This window comes from Solea senegalensis, linkage group LG1, assembly GCF_019176455.1.
Source record: "Solea senegalensis isolate Sse05_10M linkage group LG1, IFAPA_SoseM_1, whole genome shotgun sequence".
In the NCBI taxonomy this organism is placed as follows: domain Eukaryota; kingdom Metazoa; phylum Chordata; class Actinopteri; order Pleuronectiformes; family Soleidae; genus Solea; species Solea senegalensis.
Genome location: NC_058021.1, coordinates 18,082,072 through 18,104,452, shown reverse-complemented (window position 1 = coordinate 18,104,452; position 22,381 = coordinate 18,082,072). Strand labels below are relative to the sequence as shown.

Here is a 22,381-nt window from a genome sequence, read left to right as displayed (position 1 = left end):
CGCCCCCCTTATTTGTGAAGCCTAAACCAAAGTATAGTTTCACATGGTCTTGTCGCAGGCTGCAGCTGATCATCTGAGATTTGGCTTTATTCCCGTAATATTCTAAAAAAGTGTTTTTTTTCTTCAGCATGGCCCCAATACTCGGTCATACTAATGGACATGTGATGATAACACATTTCTCAGTTTTGCACTCTTTAGAGGTAACTTATCTCCAACTTCTGCTACAAAACCACTATGTGCTATTTTCCAAACCTGGGAATATTATTAACCTTCAGATCAGCATTTTCATTGGCGCTGATATCAAGGGAGTCTCACATCACGGTAAATAACTTAGGCGCCGCATTTGATCAAATCTACCTGAGAGACAAACTGAGAATGACAAATACTATATGTTGCAATGCAAAAGCTCGGCTTCTCTCGTCCATGTTCTGTATGGAAATCCTTTCTTGAAGCGGTCCGTTTAGATGGAGGTGATGTAATCTCGTGTTTACCTGAGGGTTGATATCTGTGGACGCCAACATGTGCGAGGTAAATAGTTTTCCATTTGAAACACTTTTCTCTTTTGTGTAGTGAGTGCAGTTTGTGCCTGATGCTGAAGGCTCAGGGAAAAAACTGCCTATGAAACGAGGCTCTAATAAAACAATTCAATCGTCTTTTTAATCTTTGTTATCATCAACTCAGTGTAGAGCTGTGCAAGCAGGGAACAAGTGATCACAATTAAGTTGGTTTTTTTCCCTCTTGTATATAAAATGGCAAGAGCAGAAAACAAAAATCTGCACGAGGAAGTTAAAACAAAACCTTTTTAGAGCTTTGGATGATGAGATCAACTAAGAATGACTTTCATCCATTCATTTTCTACCACTTTATCCTCTGACCATGTTAAAGACCTAAACAACAAAGAAGTGTTTTTGAGACACTAGAGAAAAAATGCACATGAACATAAAGTAAAATATAAAGTGTTATTTATTGAGTTTTGACCGGTGTCACTCCCATCACAAAAATACAATGTAGACATATGTACAAATTCAAGATGTTAACAGGAAACAGTGTTATACGAGCAAACACGGAGAACATACAGGATGTGACTGTCACGCAGTGTCGTTCAAATATTGTAAACAATCTCAGCAGACCATCACTTCACAAATACCATCTGCAGTGCGCTAAAGGGCGGCAGCATATGGAGCCTTTGCCCATCATATGTATAATTACGCCTCTGAACAGGTGTTCTCGTGCACACAGGAACCTACAATCCAGTTGAGAAGCAGTCAAAGACATGAGCGAGATACAAGCTCATAATTTTGACATACCATATATGAAAGAATCCTTGGGCTCTTGAGAATTTCACAACATCTGGAGCCTCGGACGACTTTTTAAGGTGCTTTAAAACAAAGCGCTTGAAACTAGGACAACTATGAAAGGAAATTGTATGTTATTAGTCGCTAAATGTCTGGTTTGCTTTCCACAGAAAAATGTGCCGCCGAGTCGTGTGGATATCATCCATCACCGCTCTGCAGACAAGTTAATCTTTCACTGTATGTCCTCGTCATCGAACAGATCTTCAAAATCTGTGGGAGGAAAATAAAAACACAGTTATTACGCCGAAGTGACATAACAGCTGGACGACAACACTGAAGCTGCATTTCTTACGTTTCTGCAAATCCAGGCATTTTCTCATAAAGTGGCGCGTCGGAGGCGCAGGGTGATAAAAAATAAATGGATCTGGGAATGCACTTGGTGAGGAGTCTGCAGACTGACCTACCTGGGGTTCCTGCCAGTTTGTGAGGTCAGAGGTCAGCAGGAGAACTGTATGAACATGCTTGATAATACGCGCTACATCACTCGCTGCAGGTAAACCACACTCAACTTTGATTATTTATTTATTTTAAGTAAATAGGAGGACAAATATTTACTTAAATGTCTGCCCTGTAGTGTAGTATACTCAATCCATGTGCAGCACCTTCTTTCAAGTACGCTTTTGTTTAATACTGCAACGATTGATTCATTGATTATTAATCAATTACATAAATAAAACACTGTTTGCATATGTGATGACATTTAAGAGCACCTTGTTAGCTGCTCCTCTTAGCCCTGCCCCACACGTGAGGATTTTCAAATCTGACTCTCTCAATTTTATAAAGTTGGGTGACCACAGACACAAAGAAGGTTTTAATCCTGAGAAAGCCCAGACTAGACAGTCGTGTCAAAACAGAGGACACACGTGGAGGAGATTCCAGGGATTTGCGATCTCACATAAACTTACGTGACTTAATGTGACTTCTCAATATAAATGAAAAAGAAGGCATACTGAGTTAACAGCTGTTGTGTGCGCGCGATGTTTTGGTTATCGCAGGGTCCTGCTCATGCCCCAATCGCTGTCTGTTAATCCCTCACTCTACAGGATCGCTTGGCCAGATAATCTGTTCAAAGCAGCCTCTAACACTGGAGGCACCCACGATTGTTGGAAGGGCCAGATCGGGACTGAAAACTGGCCAATTATCCACTAGTGTGGAGGCATTAGCCTAATATGCTGTGAACCCTGCATTACTTTAACTAGTGCTCATGCACTGCAGTTTAGAATATTAGAATATTTTCAATGAATTCATTAGAATTCATTGAAAAATCCCATTGCATATTCAAACAGCATAATTTTTCTTGAAATGCCAACAACAAAATATCAACAATTCCTATCGCTTTAACAAACTATTGTTCCTTAATGTACAATGAAACAATATATAAAACGGGGCAGACCATAGCTGATGTATGGGTGGGTTGTGTCAGGAAGGATCATCCTCTGTGGTGACCCCTAGAGAGGGAGAAGCCAAAAAACTATATATAAAAACATTATACCCTGCTGTGTTATGTTCATTTAAAGGATCAAATAGCTTTTGCAGCTCCAGATGAATTTCATTTGCTGGGAGAGGGGCCTCTTTTAATAGTAAAGTTTGCAGACCTCAGTTTTAGGATCTACCAGGAGCAAGAGTCCACTAAACTCACACACACACATTTGTGTAGAGTGCACAGCTTGCACAAGTAGAAGTTTATAAATATACTTTAAGTAAACTTTGTGTGTGACTGACCAGTATGAATAAATGTTGGTATTGAATAGTCTGCATTCCTGCGCATAGGAATTTGCTCTAACTGTGCGTCGTCGGCCGGTCCAGTTAGTGCACAAAGTGCTGTTTTCAAACATGTCATCAAACACACAAAAACACACGAGACAAGACAAAACAGCACATGATGGGACACAATATTTTGAGGCTAATTAAAGCCTTATTTTACACTGAGACAATGGAGGAGGGAGCGCCTTCAAATATGAGCTGTGTCTGTTGTTTTTGCCTTGAAGTGCAGTTTCTCAACAGGTTATCTGGTCGTGTATTCAATCAGTTCACACATCTACTGTGTGTGGAAAGTGTTATTTCATCAGCTACGTATAGAGTAGAGTCTTTTGATTTAAACTTTATTTAAAACTCAGGAAGCAACCAAAGTAGAATTAGAATTCCTTCTTTATATGCACACTCTAATTAGTGATCGTGAATTTGACGTCTGCATTTAATCCATCCTTTTTACACACCAGGAGTGAACACACACACACAAAGCGAGTGCAAGAGCAGTGTGCAGCACTGCCTGTGAACAGTGGGGGTTGGGTACCTTGCTCAGGGGCACTCCAGACCTAGACCTGTCCAAGGATTTGTAGCTGTGGCCCCCTGGTTACAACCCCAATTCCACTTCCACTTGGCCTTCATTAATATTTTTTAGGGAGACCCTATTTTTCTCTTGGATATGATTTGGTTACCAAATCAAAATGATATTAGGTTTTACAGATATGGCTGTAAATTTTGCACAAATTTGCTCTTGTCAGATATTGCGATCCGGGTCACGATAGTTTGCCATCTTTAAAAAGTGAACATAGAACATAGAACATAGAACATGAAAGAGTAATAGGTTTTTTTGTGGACAGGCATTGAGTAAATGCCTAAAATGATACAAGAGAATTCACGATTTCGCTGGAAATTCCAATATATTGCAGCACTTTTCACATGTAACCTGAAGGACTAGCCAGTTATTAGATTGTGTTTCATGAGGACCAGAGTTTCTATGTATCAAAGATAAAATGCAATATAGGTAGTTTCACATAAATATAATTTTATGATAAAGGCTTTAAAGAAAGAAACGTATGCCAGTGATTATTTCACGCTTTTCCATTATGCAATTTGAGTACTACTCAACTCTACTAGTATCCTGGTTAAGGGTTAACCCTAACCCTTTTCCAAAGTGGTTCTTTTCAGTGTACAGAATCATTAGAATCAGTCAATTAAATGATTAGGTTGTGATTCGGCTCACCATCGCTGGATTTCTGAAGTGATGTCGCTAAAAACACCAGACTTCTCTGTTAAATACTGAGAATTTAGTAATGCCCTTACTAAATGTTGAAGATGAACGCGTGTTTTAAGTATTTTTTTTACTGGTCTACAGTTTGGCATTGTTCGGTTTGATTCCTGTGTCAGTCCTAACACTTGTGACTCTTCCAGTGACGACACTCTCTGACCAATCAGTGGCCGGCAGTCTCTTGACGTCACATTTTAGTAACGACTCAGTTTGCAAGTACCAAAAAAAGCACCAGGAACTGTCACAAATGGAAAAGCAAAAAAAGTCGAAAACTAGAAAAGTGCTGTTGAAGAATGCTGCCGTTTCAAATCCCTCTCATAATCAAAAAATAATAATAAAAAAGTTCATTCATTTTTACCACATTTTGGCTGGATATGGGAGCATGGTACAACACATGTGAGCAAAAACTGTCACAGCAGTTTGATTTTTGTGACTGACTGAATAAAGTGAGCAAGATGTAGATTGGTAATGTTAAAATCCTTTCACAAATGTAGGCTGTGGGATCAGGAGCCACTTACAATGAGCCTTAAGACAGTTCAGTGGCACACTTTTCTATCAGAGGGCAGAATAAAGGCTGACACCCTAAATGAGCCTCATAGAAAGCGCTACTACCACTGAGCGCCCGCTGAGAAGGCTGTGTGGAATCTGTGTTGCATATGGCAAGAAGTTAAGGCTGTTTGATGTAGCAGCGCCTCCAGACAGAGATCACACTACATTATAAACCACAGTTTGTAAAAGGGGGGCCTGTTGCAAGGAATGTTTGGGGCCCAGTAAAGAAGATTCCTGCTGTTGGAGCAGCAGTTTACCGACGCCAAAGGGTGAAAAACATTATGTGCTAAAAGATTGAATCCGCCCTGACTGACAATTTCCTATTTGATGATGACAGACAGCACGGCGGACTATGAATAACTTGCATTGACACTTGTATTACAAGAAGAGGATCATTACAGCTCAAAAGTGCTGCGAGGCTCTGTCTGAGGATACAAAATGTAATCAACACTTTTCAAAGAAAAAAGAAAAATCAATAAAGAAATCTGAGATGATTCAGATCATGTGAGAATTGTATGAAAGGTGTCTGCTGTTGCCAAAAATCCAACTCTGAGGACATTTAACATTAGTAACAAGTATCCAAGGTTGACACTAAGTGTCTCCAGGGCTATATTTCACACATTCGTTCAAATTAGTTAGCCGACTTTGGCACTTGGCACTTTGATATTGCATCCACTACTTTAATTTCAAATTAAATGTGCTAAAACACAGATCCAGAGGAAAAACTGTGTGACTGTCCAAGTACTATATAATACTACTATAAGTACTATATGTGGGCTTGTTTGTGTGTGGGTCTCTGGAGAATAGGAGGTGGTTATGTTTTGCCTCCTGACAGAGGATAATAACTTTAACATTAACTTCATATATCTATAAAGGACATGCTCTCATTTAGTCTCCCTGAATCACTGAATTAAAAAAGATGATGCTCATTTAACATTTAGATCAAAACTCATCCACAAATGAAAACCCAAATGTATACCTTGTACGCATTTGCAGTGCCGGTGGTGAGGGCAGTATTGACTTTTTTAAGTATCAGTAATCATAAATAACATAAATGTTGTGTTAGCACTGTGGTAGAGGTAAAATGAGTTTTGAAGGTCGAGGGTTCAATTCATGCGGACGTTTCCCACTTAACTTCTCGTTGCTCCTGATGGCTGTGCCAGCAGCGTGTGCATGTAGATGCTAAAACATGGCGGGTGTGTAAAGAAAAAAGCCATTTACCATTGAAGAAGTCAGCATGTACTGCCTTTTCATTGGCAGCGAGGTCCATCAGCAGTCCTGTGCTTCCCCCAGCCTGCGAGAGAACAAACATGCAGGCCAGAGGCAAGTTTAACCAGGAAAAACAAGTAGGGCAGCATCAAAAAAATATACTGAATCAGATTCATCTTTACACATATAAAAATACAATACATACTTTCAATATAGCAAATCCATCTTCAGGCAGCTGGAGACCAGCCGACATCCCGGATGTAAATGACAATTCTTCTCTCTACACCTGGCTCACACAACTGTTTTCTATGTATTCATTGCTGCTGATACTCTCAACTCAACAAGTCACCCTATGAAGGATATTGGAAGCCGGTAAACGAAATTATTACCTGTGGACATGAAGAAGGGGATGCGGAATTTCCCACTGAGGACACGTGCCCGCAAATTTTGTAGAGTGCTGCCATCGAAAGGCAGGGCGCCACACACCAAAACATATAACACCACACCTAAGCTCTGTAGAAACAAAGAAAAGAAAAGAAAGAAGTGAGAAGAAAGAGCAAGAAAAAAGAAAGTGAGTGAAAGGGATGTTTTTCCAACGATGTTATAATTATTTAAAGGCAACAATTCAATTCAAGTACTATAGTTTAAAAAGGCAAAGACATTTAGGATTCCTATTTCTTGAAATGTTACAGTACTCACCCATATATCTACTTTTGGACCATCATACTCTTTCCCCTCAAAAAGCTCCGGTGCAGCATAGGGAGGGCTGCCACACCATGTCTTCAACAGCTGGCCTCGAGAAAACAAGTTACTGAAGCCAAAATCTGGTGGCAAGAGACAAGGTGTTGATTTAATCTCCTTGTTCCCCTCAACAGAGTAAAAGGAGAAAATTGGATCAAACAGGGAAAAATGCTCCCCAAAGCACATACTGTCAATTGCCAAGATGGCCCGAAATCACTAAATGAAGTTTACCCAGTGAAACACGCACCTGCGATTTTGATGTTGAGGTTGTGGTCCAGGAGCAGATTCTCTGCCTTCAAGTCTCGGTGGACGATGTTGCGACAGTGACAGAAGTGCACCGCTGCCACAATCTGCTTGAACTTCTTTCTGGCGTCTTTTTCTGCCATACGCCCATGAGCCACCAGGTGGTCTACACACAGCGCACACACACAGAGCACAGTTCAGAAATGTATCACTGGTTCTCAGGCCACAGTGTCATCTGCTGTTCCAAGTTTCATTAAATGGACTAGATTCTGTTTGAATCATGATTTACATGACTGAAATACTAGGTATAGTGGAAAAGACCATTGGAAACATGCATTTCAACTCAATAAAAGCTCTTAGTAACAGAAGAGACAATACATCGATTCTTAGCTACATCTCGATTTGGACGTGGATGATTCTGAATTGATTCACAAATACAAAGACAAGATGCATTAATTGTTTTATAATCAAATTGTGGCCCCTGATTCGTAATCCTAATCTAATCGTGAGGCACCTAAAGATTCCCACCCCCAGTGAAAACCATGATGGATGACCAAAATCACATTATAAGATGAGTGGCTGTTACATGTGGAAAGGAATGTTGCACATTCTGCATAATTTGATCTGGAAAAGCAAGCTGCAAAAGCAGAGGCAATCCAACAAGGTAAGAGGGGGGAACTCCCCTTACCAAATATCTCTCCACCGCTGGCGTACTCCGTTACCAGATAGATCATCCTCTCCGTCTCCATCACCTGAGGAGATAAGCAAAAAGATGACAAACGTTGACCAACAGACCCTCGGACAGACTAACATCTAGTGATGGGTGGTTCACCCGTTATGCAACCGAATGAGTAAGCACAGTTTGGCATAGAAACAAGAGGATTTATATAGAACAGACGCTGTCAGTAAGGTGTTCAGTGCATGTACAGTATCTGACAGCATTGAAGTTCAACATTAATCATTCAATATTTCAAGTACATTTTTGTGATTATGTGGCATACTAGATTGAAACAGTAGGAGTTTCAGATGATTTGCTAAACAAGTTGGGTTGTGAAAGTGCTGGAACAGGTGTGGGAAGGGTTCTTTTTTTAATTATGATGCCCATGAATCTGGAAAAGTGAGGGGGAGACGAAAGCATATGGGGACATTTCTGCCGTCAACCCAGTACATTTCTGAAGCACAACAACACATCAGATCCTGTTAAACCGACACATATTTCATTTGTTTTCTCCTGGGCAACAGCTCTCGGGTTTAAGATCTTAGTCTCTTGTTGGTTTTGTGTGCGAGTGTGTACCTGGTAGAGGCGGATGATGTGGGGGTGTTTCAGCAACTTCATGATTTGCACCTCTCTGAAGATCTTTTTCAGGTTCTCATCATCCAGCTGGGTCTTATCCACTATTTTTATAGCCACCTAGAGACACAAAGACAAGAAAAGGATTGAGGGAGAGATAAGAATAAATGATGAGAGAGAGTAAAGTGGTGGTGGAGAGTGTAAGATTTGGAAGGCAGAAAGACAGAAATAAAGATAAAAGATAAATTATTTTTATCGGTTTTCTTTAAGTGTTCACAAGATCTTGGGCCATTATAGAAACAAGCAATAAATTAATGTTAATGGTATTTAGCTGACACTTAAATTACCGGCAATAATTCCAGGGCATGGCCCCAGCACCTTTGCAGTATCACTGTGATGACACAACAAACAGAGGAGACAAGTGCTACGAAATCATTGAGGAAAGAAGGTGCGAGTCAGATCAAGTCTAAGACGACATACACACTACTAAGCTTTCATTTGAAAACTACATTTTTCATCTGCATCCAAACTAACACGCCTCAAAATCAGTCAGGTCTACAGGGCATTCACATGCCGGTGTGATCAGGAAGCGGATTATCTTCTCTGCAGTTGTTTGCTTATTTTAAGGAAGTAACACCAATGAGAAACAGTACTAAAAACTGTAAGAGCATGGATTTCTACTACGAGACAGATGACAAGGAGAAACTGAAGAAAGTGTGACCGATAGGAATCAGGAAGTGAATGAGGGTAACTCCATGGTAGCTTTCAAAGTTCTATGTAAGCTAAAATGCAGCCCTGGACTTTTCAAACTAAACAGAGTCAGTTGAAACTTCTTAATTTTGGGGGCTTGAAAATGTTGGAATAATGTGGACGACCTGCCTATGTACAGCAGAATTTATCAGTTTTTAAATAAACGTGGAATAATGTAGATGAAGCCTAAAATGACCGAGTACAGACACTACATTTCCATTCAAAGTTTAAGCTGAACTAAGGTTTTAGTTGGACCATGCTGATGAAGCAGAGTACCTTGTCCCAGTATACATAAATTGGTGAGGAATCGAATTAAAGAGTGACTGCCTATGCAAAGTGGTGATAAACCCTCTTCCAGCCTGTAAGTGACCAGCAGATACTGGTTTAGCTTTCAGCTATTTGTTAGCTTATGCAGTATTTTCCACCTGAGTCCTACCATCCGTGAAGTAAAAAAAAAAAGTAAAATCTGATAGAATCCAAAAATGTATTATATTACATGCTTCATGTTATACAGTTGAAGAATTATATCTTTGAAATGGATTGAAATGGACAAGAAGTAAAAGTGTCAGCACCAACAGCTTTGTAGTTGGCTGTATTGGACTGATAGATAGACAAAGTTAGATACACATGGTTGTGATATAAGGAGCAGGCACAAAAAAGTAATTATCAAGCCATTCCTAGTAGGAACACTTGCATATGCAAAAGACAAGGCCAGCTTGAGTCTGTAACTCATTCGCCAGTTTTTAAAAATGTCGGGTTTGATTCTTGGGTCAGACATTGTGCTTATGACTCTTCCGATGAAGACACACTGTTGACATCACATTTTAGTATAGTCTCAGCTCGCTTGGAACCTTCCCAGAGCAGGTACCAAATAAAGCACCAGGTATCAGGTACTATCCCTAATGGAAAAGCAAAATAAATGAATAGAGTCAAGCAGTGCTAGAACTCTATAATGGAAAAGTTCCATAAGAAAAGTATTTTCCTAATCACTAGCATTTTTTAAGACAAAAAGCCAAGCTGGGAATTACAAAACATTGTGCTTCCTTTACATTTGACCTTCTTTGGATAGACCTGCAACTGCGAGAGAGAGTATCTTGCACAATTGATGAGTCCTTGACAATGGCTCCGGCAGTGTGGATGTTGATGATGTGTGACAGGAGCTTTGCTGTGCCACTTAAGAATGGATAGACGACTTTAATGACTTAACCAAGCAAAGCTAATGGGACTGCCCCGAAACACTGCTCCTGCCAAAAATAAACAAGTGCAGTCTGTCTGTGTGTGGAAAAACATAAACCATGTGTCCTGCATCAGTGAGCACACAAGTGCCACCCTGAGCTCCCTTTTCCTGAAAGCAGACACGAAGATGAGTCCAACTGAAGCCCAACAAGGTCGACTTCCTGTTACAGACAGGAAGGGGAAGTGGGGGAAAGCCAAGAGGGGGCTCCTGAGAGAGCACATAACGTCTGACATAGTGTTGCTCGCAGACGATTTGTTCGAACACTGACGCATACAGTCAAGTTCTCCGCTGTTTTAGACTCACTAATGCTGCAGCTCAGCTGCCCAGTGATGAGGAGGTGGAGAACGGGTACTTTTAAACTACACTCTGGCCATATGGAAACGAATGGCCAGAGTGCTGCACTCTAATCTCGCCACCTTTCATAGTTTCGGCTGCATTGAGAAACCTGCAATGAAAAAAACAGCAGGCTGAGACCTCTCAGGTCCTCTCACTGTGAGGGAACGGTATGTGTACTGGTACATTAAGTGATTTGTTCACTGAAAGTACTGTGAATGAATCAGCGAACTTGGCTACTCGTACACTGAACGTGTAGTGATATTCAGCAGCTTAAACTCTCAGAAACAGCCTCAGCAAATCCAAGAACAATGCCAAACTGTAGATCAGTTTTAAATATTTAAAAACACTGAAAACATGCATTAATCTCCATATTTAACAGTCTGGTGTATTTAGAGACAGCACTGCCAAAAGCTGGCAAGTGAGCCGAATCACAACCCGTTCAGCTGTATTCCAGTTCAGTGACTGTCCGACGAAATGATTCAGTGAGCAAATCTTTTTAATTAACAGATTCTAATGATTCAGTACATTGAAAAGTACTTCTTATTCCATCACTAGTCTGACAGTGGCCTTCATCCAAATCGTTGTGTTTCTCTGAGTTAACTTTATCATCATTTTAAGATGTGTCCAAAAATGCATTTTGCGAGTTCACAGTGACCGTTGAACGTGATATAAATATATGTTGTCCATGAGGCGAATTAGGTGAGTCGGTGTGCTCTAGTCATTGTAAGTATATGTAACACTGTTATTGTTTTGGTGTTCTGTGGCCTCTAAAAAGGTAAATCAGAGGAACTGATCCAACTAGGCAATATTTGCATATGCAGCTTCTGCCGACATGATCAAGCAAATTAGAGAACAAATGACGTACATGCAAAATGTAATTTCTCATATTTGTTCTATTCTGAAATTAAGCAAACATAGTTTGAAAATGTGTCATCTGGATCAGTAAAGCATTTGTATTTCTGATTTCTGAAAATATTCTTCAAACTAAAATAAGTTCCTGGTGTTGCTGAATATAAAACCTTGACCAAAGTATTTGATTACGGACTAAATAACAAAATTAATTGGAGCAGCAAATACATGTCACACACCGTTTTGACAAATCGACTGCTCCTAATCTTACCATAGAAACATCAGTGGCAATGGCAGCTGGGTGGTTGTACTGCACAAACAAACATGTGACCATGTTGGGCATCCAGGTTTAGCACCAGTCAAAGTACAATGTGTTGAGACTTTAAGTGTGTACCTCGGCAGCCATCTCCTTTGCACTTGCTTCCATGACTGTCAAAAGATTTTGCTTCACCCACACACACAAACACATGCACAAACACATGCACAAACACACTCCGTGGAGGCTGGCTGTAATGAGATAAAGTGTCACATAGCCCCTCTGATCACAAGACTGTGACATCAACATAGCTCCATAACAGAGCAGCTGGTGCCCAGCAGCAGAGTCTATTTACTGTACATTTAACCACGCACATCCATACACAAGCTTCACAGTACACATCATAAGATTTTATGTGACTTGGATGCACATGGCAGCGATTCAACTAATGTAAACTGTAGAGGTTTAAAAGACTGATCACTGGGAGCTTGTTAGAGACTTATTCACACGGCAACACACGGAGAGGACGAAGATGACCTCTGTATAAACATTTGCAGTGTATTCAGTGAGAAAACAAGTCTCTCTGGTCTGATAACATTTTGATTGAACAGTCAGGTTGCATTAATGTGCATCATGTCTTGACAAACCCCTGTACCACTCATCATTTATTAACTACCACCTCAATGGTATAGAATGCTGATGACAGCACAGGGACTGGAACACAGGTCAGAGTTGTGGAAAGAATGAGTGTAGAATGTGAAGAGATTTCCTCATCGAAAACCAGATGAAGAGTTCTCAGAACGGATGTTTGTCAATAATTATCTAGACTAGGGAGGTCCACTATATTCTAAATTGTTCCACCACTGCTTCTCATTAAAGTATAAATTTTCCTTTAGTTAGTGTTTTGTTGTTTGTTGTCCCATGCTCACTCACAACATTGCACTTTCACACAGTCGTCCATGATGTTTTTAGCCATCCTTGTAAGACACAATACTTTCACTTGTGAATACTTGAGTGTCATGATATGCTCACATGAGTTTATCTTTCAATCCTGTAGTCTGACGTCCACAAACTGAAATAAATCAGTGGGTAACAGTGGGTGAAGGTACACTTTCAAGACTGAAATTATCATTAGCACACAGGCAAGATAAACAGCATAAAATATGAGCAATAGACACAAACTTATTTACACCTTGAAGAGGTGAGAGACTGTATGAGACAAAACTAACACAGGGCCAAAGTTAAACATAAAAAAAAACTTTGCCCTGAATGTATATATTCTAGCACTATCAATGTTCAGTTTCCAATCATGTCGATTAGGGCTTATAATATTCAAGGTTTTCAAGAGGCTTAGCAATAATTCTGACTTCCTTTGATGGCCTAGCCAGAGCTATGACCTGAACCAATTTTAAAACATCTTAAGAGACTTGTCCAGTGACAGTCTACATCCCACCTTACAGAGATAGAGGGAACTTGCAGTAAAAAAAAAACCTTGCAAAAAAATAATCTCCAAACTCAGGTGTGCAAAGCTTGATGGGGCATCATGCCCAGGAACACTGAAGAAGCAGTGCTGCAACTGCTGCAAATCAATGCCTTGCAATACGAGTGAGGATATTTCATTTCTAACTTTCTATTTCTCTACATTAACTTTGTTATGTGGGGTGTTAAGTGAAGAGGAAAATAAATATTCTCGAGGTTACTAATAAAAATTATTATTTTATTACTCTATTAATAAATATAACAATGGATTAACCCAACACAAATATCAAAAACTTGTCTCATTAATATTTCAATATTTTGTTCAATCATGTTCTCTTACAAATAACAATGTAACAAGATGAAACAAACAAAAAGCATAGCCCAGTGTTAACTCTGGAAATCTTTGTTTTACAGTCCAACATAATACTCTCCAAAATAAAGCAAAGCAAGAGCATGTTCAATTCAAGTATATGTATCAAGATCTGACATATTTAGTTCAACAGTGAATGTTGTCGTAGATGAAGATCTCCGTTTAGGCGAGCACTCAGTGCTCACAGTGTTCAGCACAGAGCAGCGTTACCTCAGCCTGTGATATTGAAATTAGATTTTTATTTCAGAACTTGAAATAAAACTCTTTCTGTGTTGCTGAACATAGTTTTAAGATCATTTGAGGCAAGACATTTAAAAATGTGGTTTATATATATCAATATATCAATATGACAAATTAATAAAACATCTCTGCTTAAGCGGTTAAGTGGTGCTCTTTTACCACCGCCTTGACTAACTGCTCCGGGATGAGTTCGCTTCAGGTGTTCCTGCATAGCAGTTGCACTGCTGTGATACGCCATTCCCAACTTGCAGAGCTTACAAATCACCACATTGTCGGGTCTCTGTCTAAAATACTCCCACAGTTTAGATGATCGCGAGGGAGTTTTGAGCTTGTTCTCCATCCTTTGACCGGGAGTCGGCATCTAACTTCTAAGGAAGTTATGCAAGTTGACAAATCGCTCCAGCACTAATATATACTGTATATATACACAACCAATCATATCAAATCTAACAATTAATAAAGTAATCAACAACCTCTGAAAAGGCTTGTAGCTGGCGAAAAAGACCAGAGGTATTTGTGAAGTGATGAAGTTGCTACAGTGCTACATTCAAATGACATAAAACATCTAGAATAGGCAGAATACAACAAACAGTTTCACATTTCACACACAAGGTTAATGATTCATAATGATGACATTTTATGACCCAAAGTTTGTTTGTTCAATTCATAACCTTTCTGTCGGTACAAACTGAACCTTTTTTATATAGCCATTAAAACTATAAAATGATATCGCACTAGAGAGCATATTGTTATATTAAATTATTGAAAAGCCACAGTGTTCCGCCTTCAAGGATTCTTGAGCTCTAATACTGGACAAAATCCATGCATTACTCAACTATAAAAGGGATCTTTAACAGATGTATATATGTATATATAGGGTGCAATGTCTACAGTGTCTCACACAAACACACACACACACACACAGAGCGGTGCAGTGATATAATGTATGAGGTTAACCTTCATCAAGAGGTGACACAGATAACACTCACAGGAACATAATGCTCAGGCTTAACTCACATGAGCACATGAGACTCTTAAACTCGCACATATGTGCACATGGGTGTTTAAGAAAAAGTCAAAGAAACACCATTGCAAGTCACCACTAGCTGGACCACTTTCTGGGAATAATATGCATGTGTACGTACACTGTGAGTCAGCACATTGCGTCTCAGAGATGTTCTACTGGTGTGTTGTGAACTGTGTTGTGAGATTGTGTGGTAATGACTCAGTTGAATGTGTCGGGCTGAGAGTATAAGACGGGGGACACATACTACAGTGTGGAAAAACTGGACACCACACATTCGTCTGCCATGCTGTTTTCTCCTCATGCACAGAAGACGACTAAGTTTCAAGTTTGTGTTATCTAGTATTCGGAAGACTTCAGAGGACACGTGGACATGAAAGAGTATGACCGACCCTAAGTAACTATTGGTACCCAGTAGAGCTAAACAATTCATCAAAATTTTATCAACATGATCTTCATACAGCAATTAATTAAGTCACAGACTGAAGCAAGTCTTGTTGTCTTCAGGTGTCCTCCATCATCACTGACTGACTTCATGCTACAGCTACAATGCATAGAGGATCATTTCAAATGAATAACTGAGAACTTAACTACTAAGCATATTATCCAGCTGATCAGTACAATAGTGATTAAACTTAACGTTGTTGAATTAGCTGAAACCAAACCTGAATAAAAATGTTCTACTGTTAAAGATAGAGTTGTACTGTGATTGAGGTTTCCGTATTCTGCGAGTGAATGTATCCATATGGCCCACACATGCACAGGCCATGTTTTTAATCCTAGTAAGGATTTTCAAAGCAGCAGAATCAAACAAATACCTCAGATCTTGTCTATCACAGCGCAACGGTTCTTCTAGATGAAAGAATTACATCAGCATTGCAAACCACCATCTTCACTCAGTAATCAATTCATTAGGAAAAAAATGTCAAGGACCAAGCCTGTCCATAACACTAAAGGTGGGAAATTCAAGCTCAGAATATGAAATGTGTTGCATCTGCAACCTGTCAATAAGACATTTTCATGACAGAAAAAAGCTCAGTCAAGTCACCTCCATTCAGAATTGGTAGGACTGGAGCTATCCCCATTACTATGGAAACCAGCGTCACTTTGTTCAAGCGACCTTTCCCAACCAGGAGCCTTGGAAACACACAATCGCCTCGGACAAAAAGCGGTGCTAAAGATGCTGGTAGTTGGTAGAGTTGTGATTTTCTAACTGACAGTGTTTGCTGGCATGTAATGTTTCTATTATGTTGCAATGGAGCTACATGGACAAAAACGGCTGCCTTTAGTGACGCACACAGACATACGTGCACTACAGAATAATAGTGATGAAGCCTTCAGTTTTCTCCATCATACCACCATGACTATGTCTGGGCTGTGTCTCTGGAACTGTCTCCCCTTGTGAATGCAGCAATGTGGGGCAAGAAGTGAGGGAGAAACACATATAGAGCTGAAACAATTCATCGACAACTATTTTGATAATCGATAATAGGTTTGAAGTCTTTTTTCATGATTAAAACAAGATTTCTGATTGTTTAAGCTTCTTAAATGTGAATATTTTCTTCATTTCTTTGCTCTGGATAACAAAGAAATCATTAAAAGTTAACCATTTGATCTGAGAACATCATCATTTCCAGGTTTGACAAACAAACACCGATCAACATTTTTTAAGGTTTTCTGATATTTTATGGACCAAACGATTCATCGATTAATCGAGAAAATAAACGATAGATTAATCAATTATGAAAATAAACGATAGATTAATCAATTATGAAAATAATCGTTAGTTGCAGCTGTAAACACATATATTCACCTAAAAGAAATCACACACAAGTATGCCTTTGTGTGGTTCTGTGAAACAGAGAAAGCAAGATGGTGTGTCAGAACTGTGCACAAGGGGGTGAGAATGTGACAGAGAGTGAGTGAAATTGTTACACAGTACATTTGGCCTGTCCTCTAATGCCTGCCATCCTGCCTGCCTAGCCCTCTTCCTCCAGCTCATCCTTTCCTTGCCTAAAAACACTCGAGAGGAAAGGGGAAACGACAGGAAAAACAACGGGGGGAAAACAGTTTTACCAGAGAGGCAGGTCAGGACACGCAGCGCAGTGTCATCATTGCCAATCACGCTAACCTTGATGTGGGCTCAGAAAGACAGAGAACACTTTAAAAAGTGTGCCTTTACTTAATCATTAGCATATCTATGAGGTGTCACGACTCTCCGAATCCTCTATTCGATTTTAAGGTCATGATACAACAATATGTATGTAACAAAAACCAGTAACTTGGAAACTAACTGTAAAAAGAAGAGAGGTCATAGAGTCATGTAGCTCTGCGACCTGCTTGGCATTTCAAAGCGTGGTTCCTGTACATTAATTAAATGTTTAAATCCAGCTGAATAATATCTCATGTCAGATGCTACAAACATGTCTATAGCGCTAGTCAGGAAGCTCCAAATGAAAACAAAAGAGTTGTTTTTGTAGTTATGTCTATGTCCTTATGATGCATGCAGAAAGAGATGTCCTGTTCTTTACTACATGGTCACAACAGAGCTTACACACCCTTGTTCAACGTTGTCGACAAAACTCACAGGGAACGCAAAATATTTCCACACTGGGGATTTCAGAGAAGCGGGAGGAGTTTCAGGTTTGTGGATGTGTCACCCAAATGAGCAGTTGCCCTGGTTAGTGGGAGGAACTAACTGTATAGCCGTGCTACAATGACTACGACCACAACAGTGTTTTTTTCTCCTCTTGTATGCCTGCAGGACGTAAATCGTCAATTGTGAAGTTGTTTTGATCAATATTTGATTTACAAACAAGATTGTGACGACTTCCGGGGCATTGAGCTGTTGCTCCAAAACTCAGTAGCCAATCAACAGACAGCTTCCTAAGGCCCGCCCGCAAACAAAAATCCACGGCGCAAAGAACACTTCAGGGAGCGCAAACATCAAGTCAGGGAGGGTAAACATCTAGTCAGGGAGCGCAAACAACAAGTTAGGGATCGCAAAGAACAAGTTAGGAGCACAAAAAACAAATGTATTTTCAAACAATAAAATAGTATATTTTTGAATGATTAAATACATATTTTTTTTGTTTATGAAAAAGTGTGAAAAGTGTTATTTGAAAATATTGACACAAATCTAATTCCATAACAAAGCAACTTCTTCAATCAGTCAAATGGTTTCAGTAACCCCATATCTGCATTCTGATCAAAAGAAACACAAATGTGGTAAATTGAAACATGTTCTTCTGGCTTCCATGCCCACCTCATGTGAGCTCATGGACAAAGGGTGGCCTATATTGTCACATGTACCAAGCTCACTGACTGTGATTCTGCTGAGAAGACAGAACTAAGTTTCTGTTAAAGGTTAATGTGACAAGTGCTGGTGTTGTAATTAAAAATAGTCACAAATACTAAAAGCAGAAGTATTTTATGGTGTCACCGGAAGCCTACAAAAACAAATATTTTTAAAAAGGAGTCTGATTAGATGTAATGTTTATAGAACACTGAAATCAACATTTGTGAAGACCATAGCAAACCATGGCCTGACTTTTTCTAGCAATGCAACTGTATGAGAGAATGAAACTCTTGTTTTGACTTCCACTTGGCTCACTGACCTTTGTTTGCGGCAGATGAACTTTCACTTGTACATGTGCAGCACACTATCTATCTGCAACTGAAGGGTTGCATTTGGTGACTGGCTGCCTCCAAGGTTCATGATTAGTAGCTTAACAAATGGTTGAATGTGTGTGTGTGTATTTAATAAATAAACTTTCGATAAATTGCCCATTCAATGATTTAGGTTAAACAGAGCAAAAGAGGGAGAAAGGGACTGTGCCTTTATGGGCTTCAAAAGCTACCAAGTGTTAAAAACAATGTCCTCAGTGTGACTGCACTGCAGGCGATCATCCAGCTCCAGCCAACAACTATAATGGTGTATTTCTGCTCTACTCGCCTCGCCTCAGCACGGCACGACATGGCACGATTAGGTTGCATCTCCACTACAAAAAAGTATCTACTTAACGTGGGCGGAGTCATCACTGCACAGCTTAGTGAAACTGCGGTGACTTCATTTTATAAGTGACACACACAACACGCAAACGACTCATGTAGTTGTTAACCCGCGTTTTTAAGATTGTTAAGTAGTTTTAACTGATCGACAATTTGGCATTGTTCAGCTTGATTTCTGTCCACACGTCTCCGGAGCCTCCTATTCCACAGACTACAGTAGCAGTGGTCTATTATGTGGCTCGCGATTGCCGGCGCTGTCCCTACACACACCAGACTCCTCTGTTAAATATAGAGATTTCCCTGGTAGTTGTTGGAGATTAACCCCTGTTTTTTAGGATCATTAAGCAGTTTTAAGTGACCTACAGTTTGCCACTGTTCGGCTTGATTTGCGTGTGGGACGTCTCTTCCTGTGACGGCACTCTGGCCAGTCAGTGGCCGGCAGTCTGACCAATCATCGCATAGTACCTATTCAGCACGCTTTTGGAACCTCGCCTGAGCAGGTACTAAAAATAGTACCTGGTACCAGGTACTATGCTAGTGGAAACGCTACTTAAACCGTGCCGTGGTGAGGCGAGTAGAGCCGGTGGAAATACGCCATAAGAGATGTTAGAATTTGTTTTTGTCTAGTCAGCATTTCTAATTGAATTGTCAGAAAAACAAGCCCATGACATAAGGCTCTACAGCATATTTTTGTGATGACTGATCATCATCATATCCATATTCATAATATCCATAGACATGGGAAAGCACAGCCCTTGTTCCTCTGCTATTCAAAAGCAACTGAGGTCACTACAACTTCTGCACTAGATGATGACAATCATGAAGTGACTGGTCTGTATGAGACCACCCTCAACAGACAACAAGGCATCTCTTTCTGTCAGTCCATATACCACTATAATTTTCTCCTCCGTCTGTCTCTCACCCTGTTAGACAGGCAGCCAGCCACAAACACACACATGGAACACAGCCTCATAACCAACACATCATTCTGTCACCATTATGTCACTACTGTCTTTGTTTTGCTCATACAACATCAAACATACTGCCCCCTACATATTAGTGAAGTCAGATGAACACACTACAAGAAATGTCTTCTATAAAAAAAAAAAACAACATTCACTGACTTAAGTTTATTTTGGCCTCTTGAAACTACATGGACGTTTCACTGGGCCATGTTGTGCAAAGTACACACTGACCTATGTCTGTGTGTATGTCAACAAGGGCATAGAGGGGAAAGCTGCTCACTCAACTACCCTGACACACCTTTATTTATGCTATTAAATTTAAAGGATGTTCATCAGCTGAAAAACACATATTGCTGAAACTGTCTGAGTCCAGGCTTTAGTCATCCAAAATTCAATTAAACGTTGCTTACGATGGCGCTTCTCTACATCACAACAGCCTTTCCTCTAATACAAAGTATGGTCAACAGAAGCCCTCGCTGACAGCCTGTCACATCAAAATGGCAGAAATTGCAGTAATGCTTAAAGCATCAAATGAGGCATTCTGATTAGCAATCCATCCTGGCCCCTTTGGTACTACCATATCAGCTAAAACATACTTGGAGTTACAACGGATTCATTGTTTAAAATCTGTTTAAAACAGTTGAGCACCTGATCAATTAGTACAAACACCTCTTTGAATACCTTCCTATATTCCAACAAAATATCAAGTTGAAAGCATTCTGTGTGGAAAAAAACACACCTGAAAACACAATTTTCAAAAGCCAGGGAGTTTAGTGTTACAATGTAATATACCCAATCAAATGAACTATTATCATTACTTTATGACAGTTTCGGGTGGTGATTATGTAAATGATTGAGTCTACTGCTATACAGCTCCCAACTTTATGCAAAGTTGAAACTACAAATTTTGACATGTCACAGTTTTCTAGTCCATTTTCATCAAACAATTAACTGCACTAAATAGGGCCTTAATATCTCAAATTGATAGATCACAAGGCTGTTATACAGTTTTAACCACAGGACTGACTCACACCACACTAGTTGCATTTTTGTCAAAGAGATACCAGAAACGTTGCTGATAATTTAAAACGCTATTCATTTATAATTCAAACCATTTCGTTACATCTAAATGCTTTTATGGTCTGAACTCAAATTTAAGGAAAATTAGCAATTTTCTGGGCAGAGATGCTATATGATTAAAATGTTATTTTTGAGTAAAGCTTCACTTCACTAGTTACTGCAAAATGTGATGGGTCATTACCGCATGAGATGCTATGAAAATAGTCAGTACGATATTCTACAGCTCGGAGGAGACATGTATTGTTTCATAATTTAGGATTTTTATTTTATTATTTTAATGACGGCTAACGTTAAACCCTTTGCCTGATGTGCTACACATGGTACATCCTAAGTTGCAGCCTTAGTGACTCACTAACTAAGTGGTTTCAAATTGATTTCGATTTCAAAACTATTTACTGTTCAGCCCAAATCTCTGACTCTGTCATAAATGACTTTAGCGTGATTCAAATGTTACTCCTGTGTTTCATTTTAAAGACAGCTTCCGATACTTGAGCGACCTATAACCTTGGAAGTATATTGTTCATTCATAGTTCTCCAACTTTTAACCTTGTGCCTCGGTTTCGGTCTGAAACACATCTGAATCTAGCCAAACAGCTAACTAGCTACGAAGCTAAGCTAGCAACTCCAGTCGGAACACTGTGTGTCTCCCCCTTTTCATCTTCGTCAATACCCTTCTCTCCGTCCTCTGCGCTCTGCCACACATTAACCCCAGGCCTTTCTGGCGTTTGTTAAAACACTACACGTTAATGTATGCGATATCATCTTAATCTTGACATTGATGTGTTTGTCTACAGTAGTTGGAGGTGATGCCCCGTGTCGAACGCACCCTCTCCCTCTCTCCAACACCAAGCAGCGGTGTCACCAAAGCGGGCTGGCCGTTGTCTCCCTGGAGCCTAAAGGCCCCAGCGTCATCCTGAGTAAATGCTCGAAAATGTTTGAAATGACACAATGACAACTGCTACTTGCTCGCCTCGAACGCTCCTGCATTAGTCGTCTTACCTTTGCTTTGGTAATGACGTGCGTGGCTAGTTTAACAACCGCGAAATTCCCCTTGCCGATGGTCCGCTCGATTTCATAGTGGCCCACTCGAGCTGGGGGGGGCCTGGTGGCCGAAGTGTGGCCAGGACTGGTGATGCACCCAGTGGTCGTGCTGGTGCGACTGGGGTGGCTGATCCCGGAGGATGGCTGGCCTCGGTTCTGGGAGCCCATAACTGCGTGGGTCGGTCGGGCAGAGTGCGTAATCCCGGGCACAGTGGACCCAGCAGCACCTCCGCTTGACACGGCCGCCATCTTCTCGCCTCTCTGCGGGAACAACAAGCAGCCTTGCGCAGCGCGCATCTCGGGCACGCCCCCGCCCTGCGTCAT

The 22,381-nt window shown here is 40.3% G+C and overlaps 1 protein-coding gene and 1 long non-coding RNA gene across 2 annotated transcripts; both read right to left on the bottom strand.

Moving 5' to 3' along the window:
* Positions 1-945: 945 nt before the first annotated feature.
* Positions 946-6,276, bottom strand: LOC122766755. Its single transcript, XR_006360105.1, has 2 exons — positions 6,157-6,276; positions 946-1,565 (listed from the first exon to the last, which is right to left on the bottom strand). It is a non-coding gene; the product is annotated as an uncharacterized LOC122766755 (long non-coding RNA).
* Positions 6,277-6,489: 213 nt separating this feature from the next.
* LOC122766207 (serine/threonine-protein kinase SIK3 homolog) lies at positions 6,490-22,381 on the bottom strand. Its single transcript, XM_044021308.1, has 6 exons — positions 22,016-22,381; positions 8,423-8,539; positions 7,817-7,880; positions 7,133-7,294; positions 6,844-6,968; positions 6,490-6,657 (listed from the first exon to the last, which is right to left on the bottom strand). The coding sequence occupies exons 1-6, from the start codon at positions 22,379-22,381 to the stop codon at positions 6,490-6,492; spliced, it is 1,002 nt and encodes a 333-aa protein (XP_043877243.1).

Excerpts from the sequence above, each read along its gene's own strand:
- LOC122766207 (XM_044021308.1), bottom strand. The coding sequence starts at position 22,381 with ATGACGCAGGGCGGGGGCGTGCCCGAGATGCGCGCTGCGCAAGGCTGC. Across the intron at positions 7,881-8,422 it reads ACATCATCCGCCTCTACCAG|GTGATGGAGACGGAGAGGAT; the intron begins GTACACACTCGC and ends TTATCTCCTCAG. Across the intron at positions 6,658-6,843 it reads GTCCAAAAGTAGATATATGG|AGCTTAGGTGTGGTGTTATA; the intron begins GTGAGTACTGTA and ends TTGTTTCTACAG.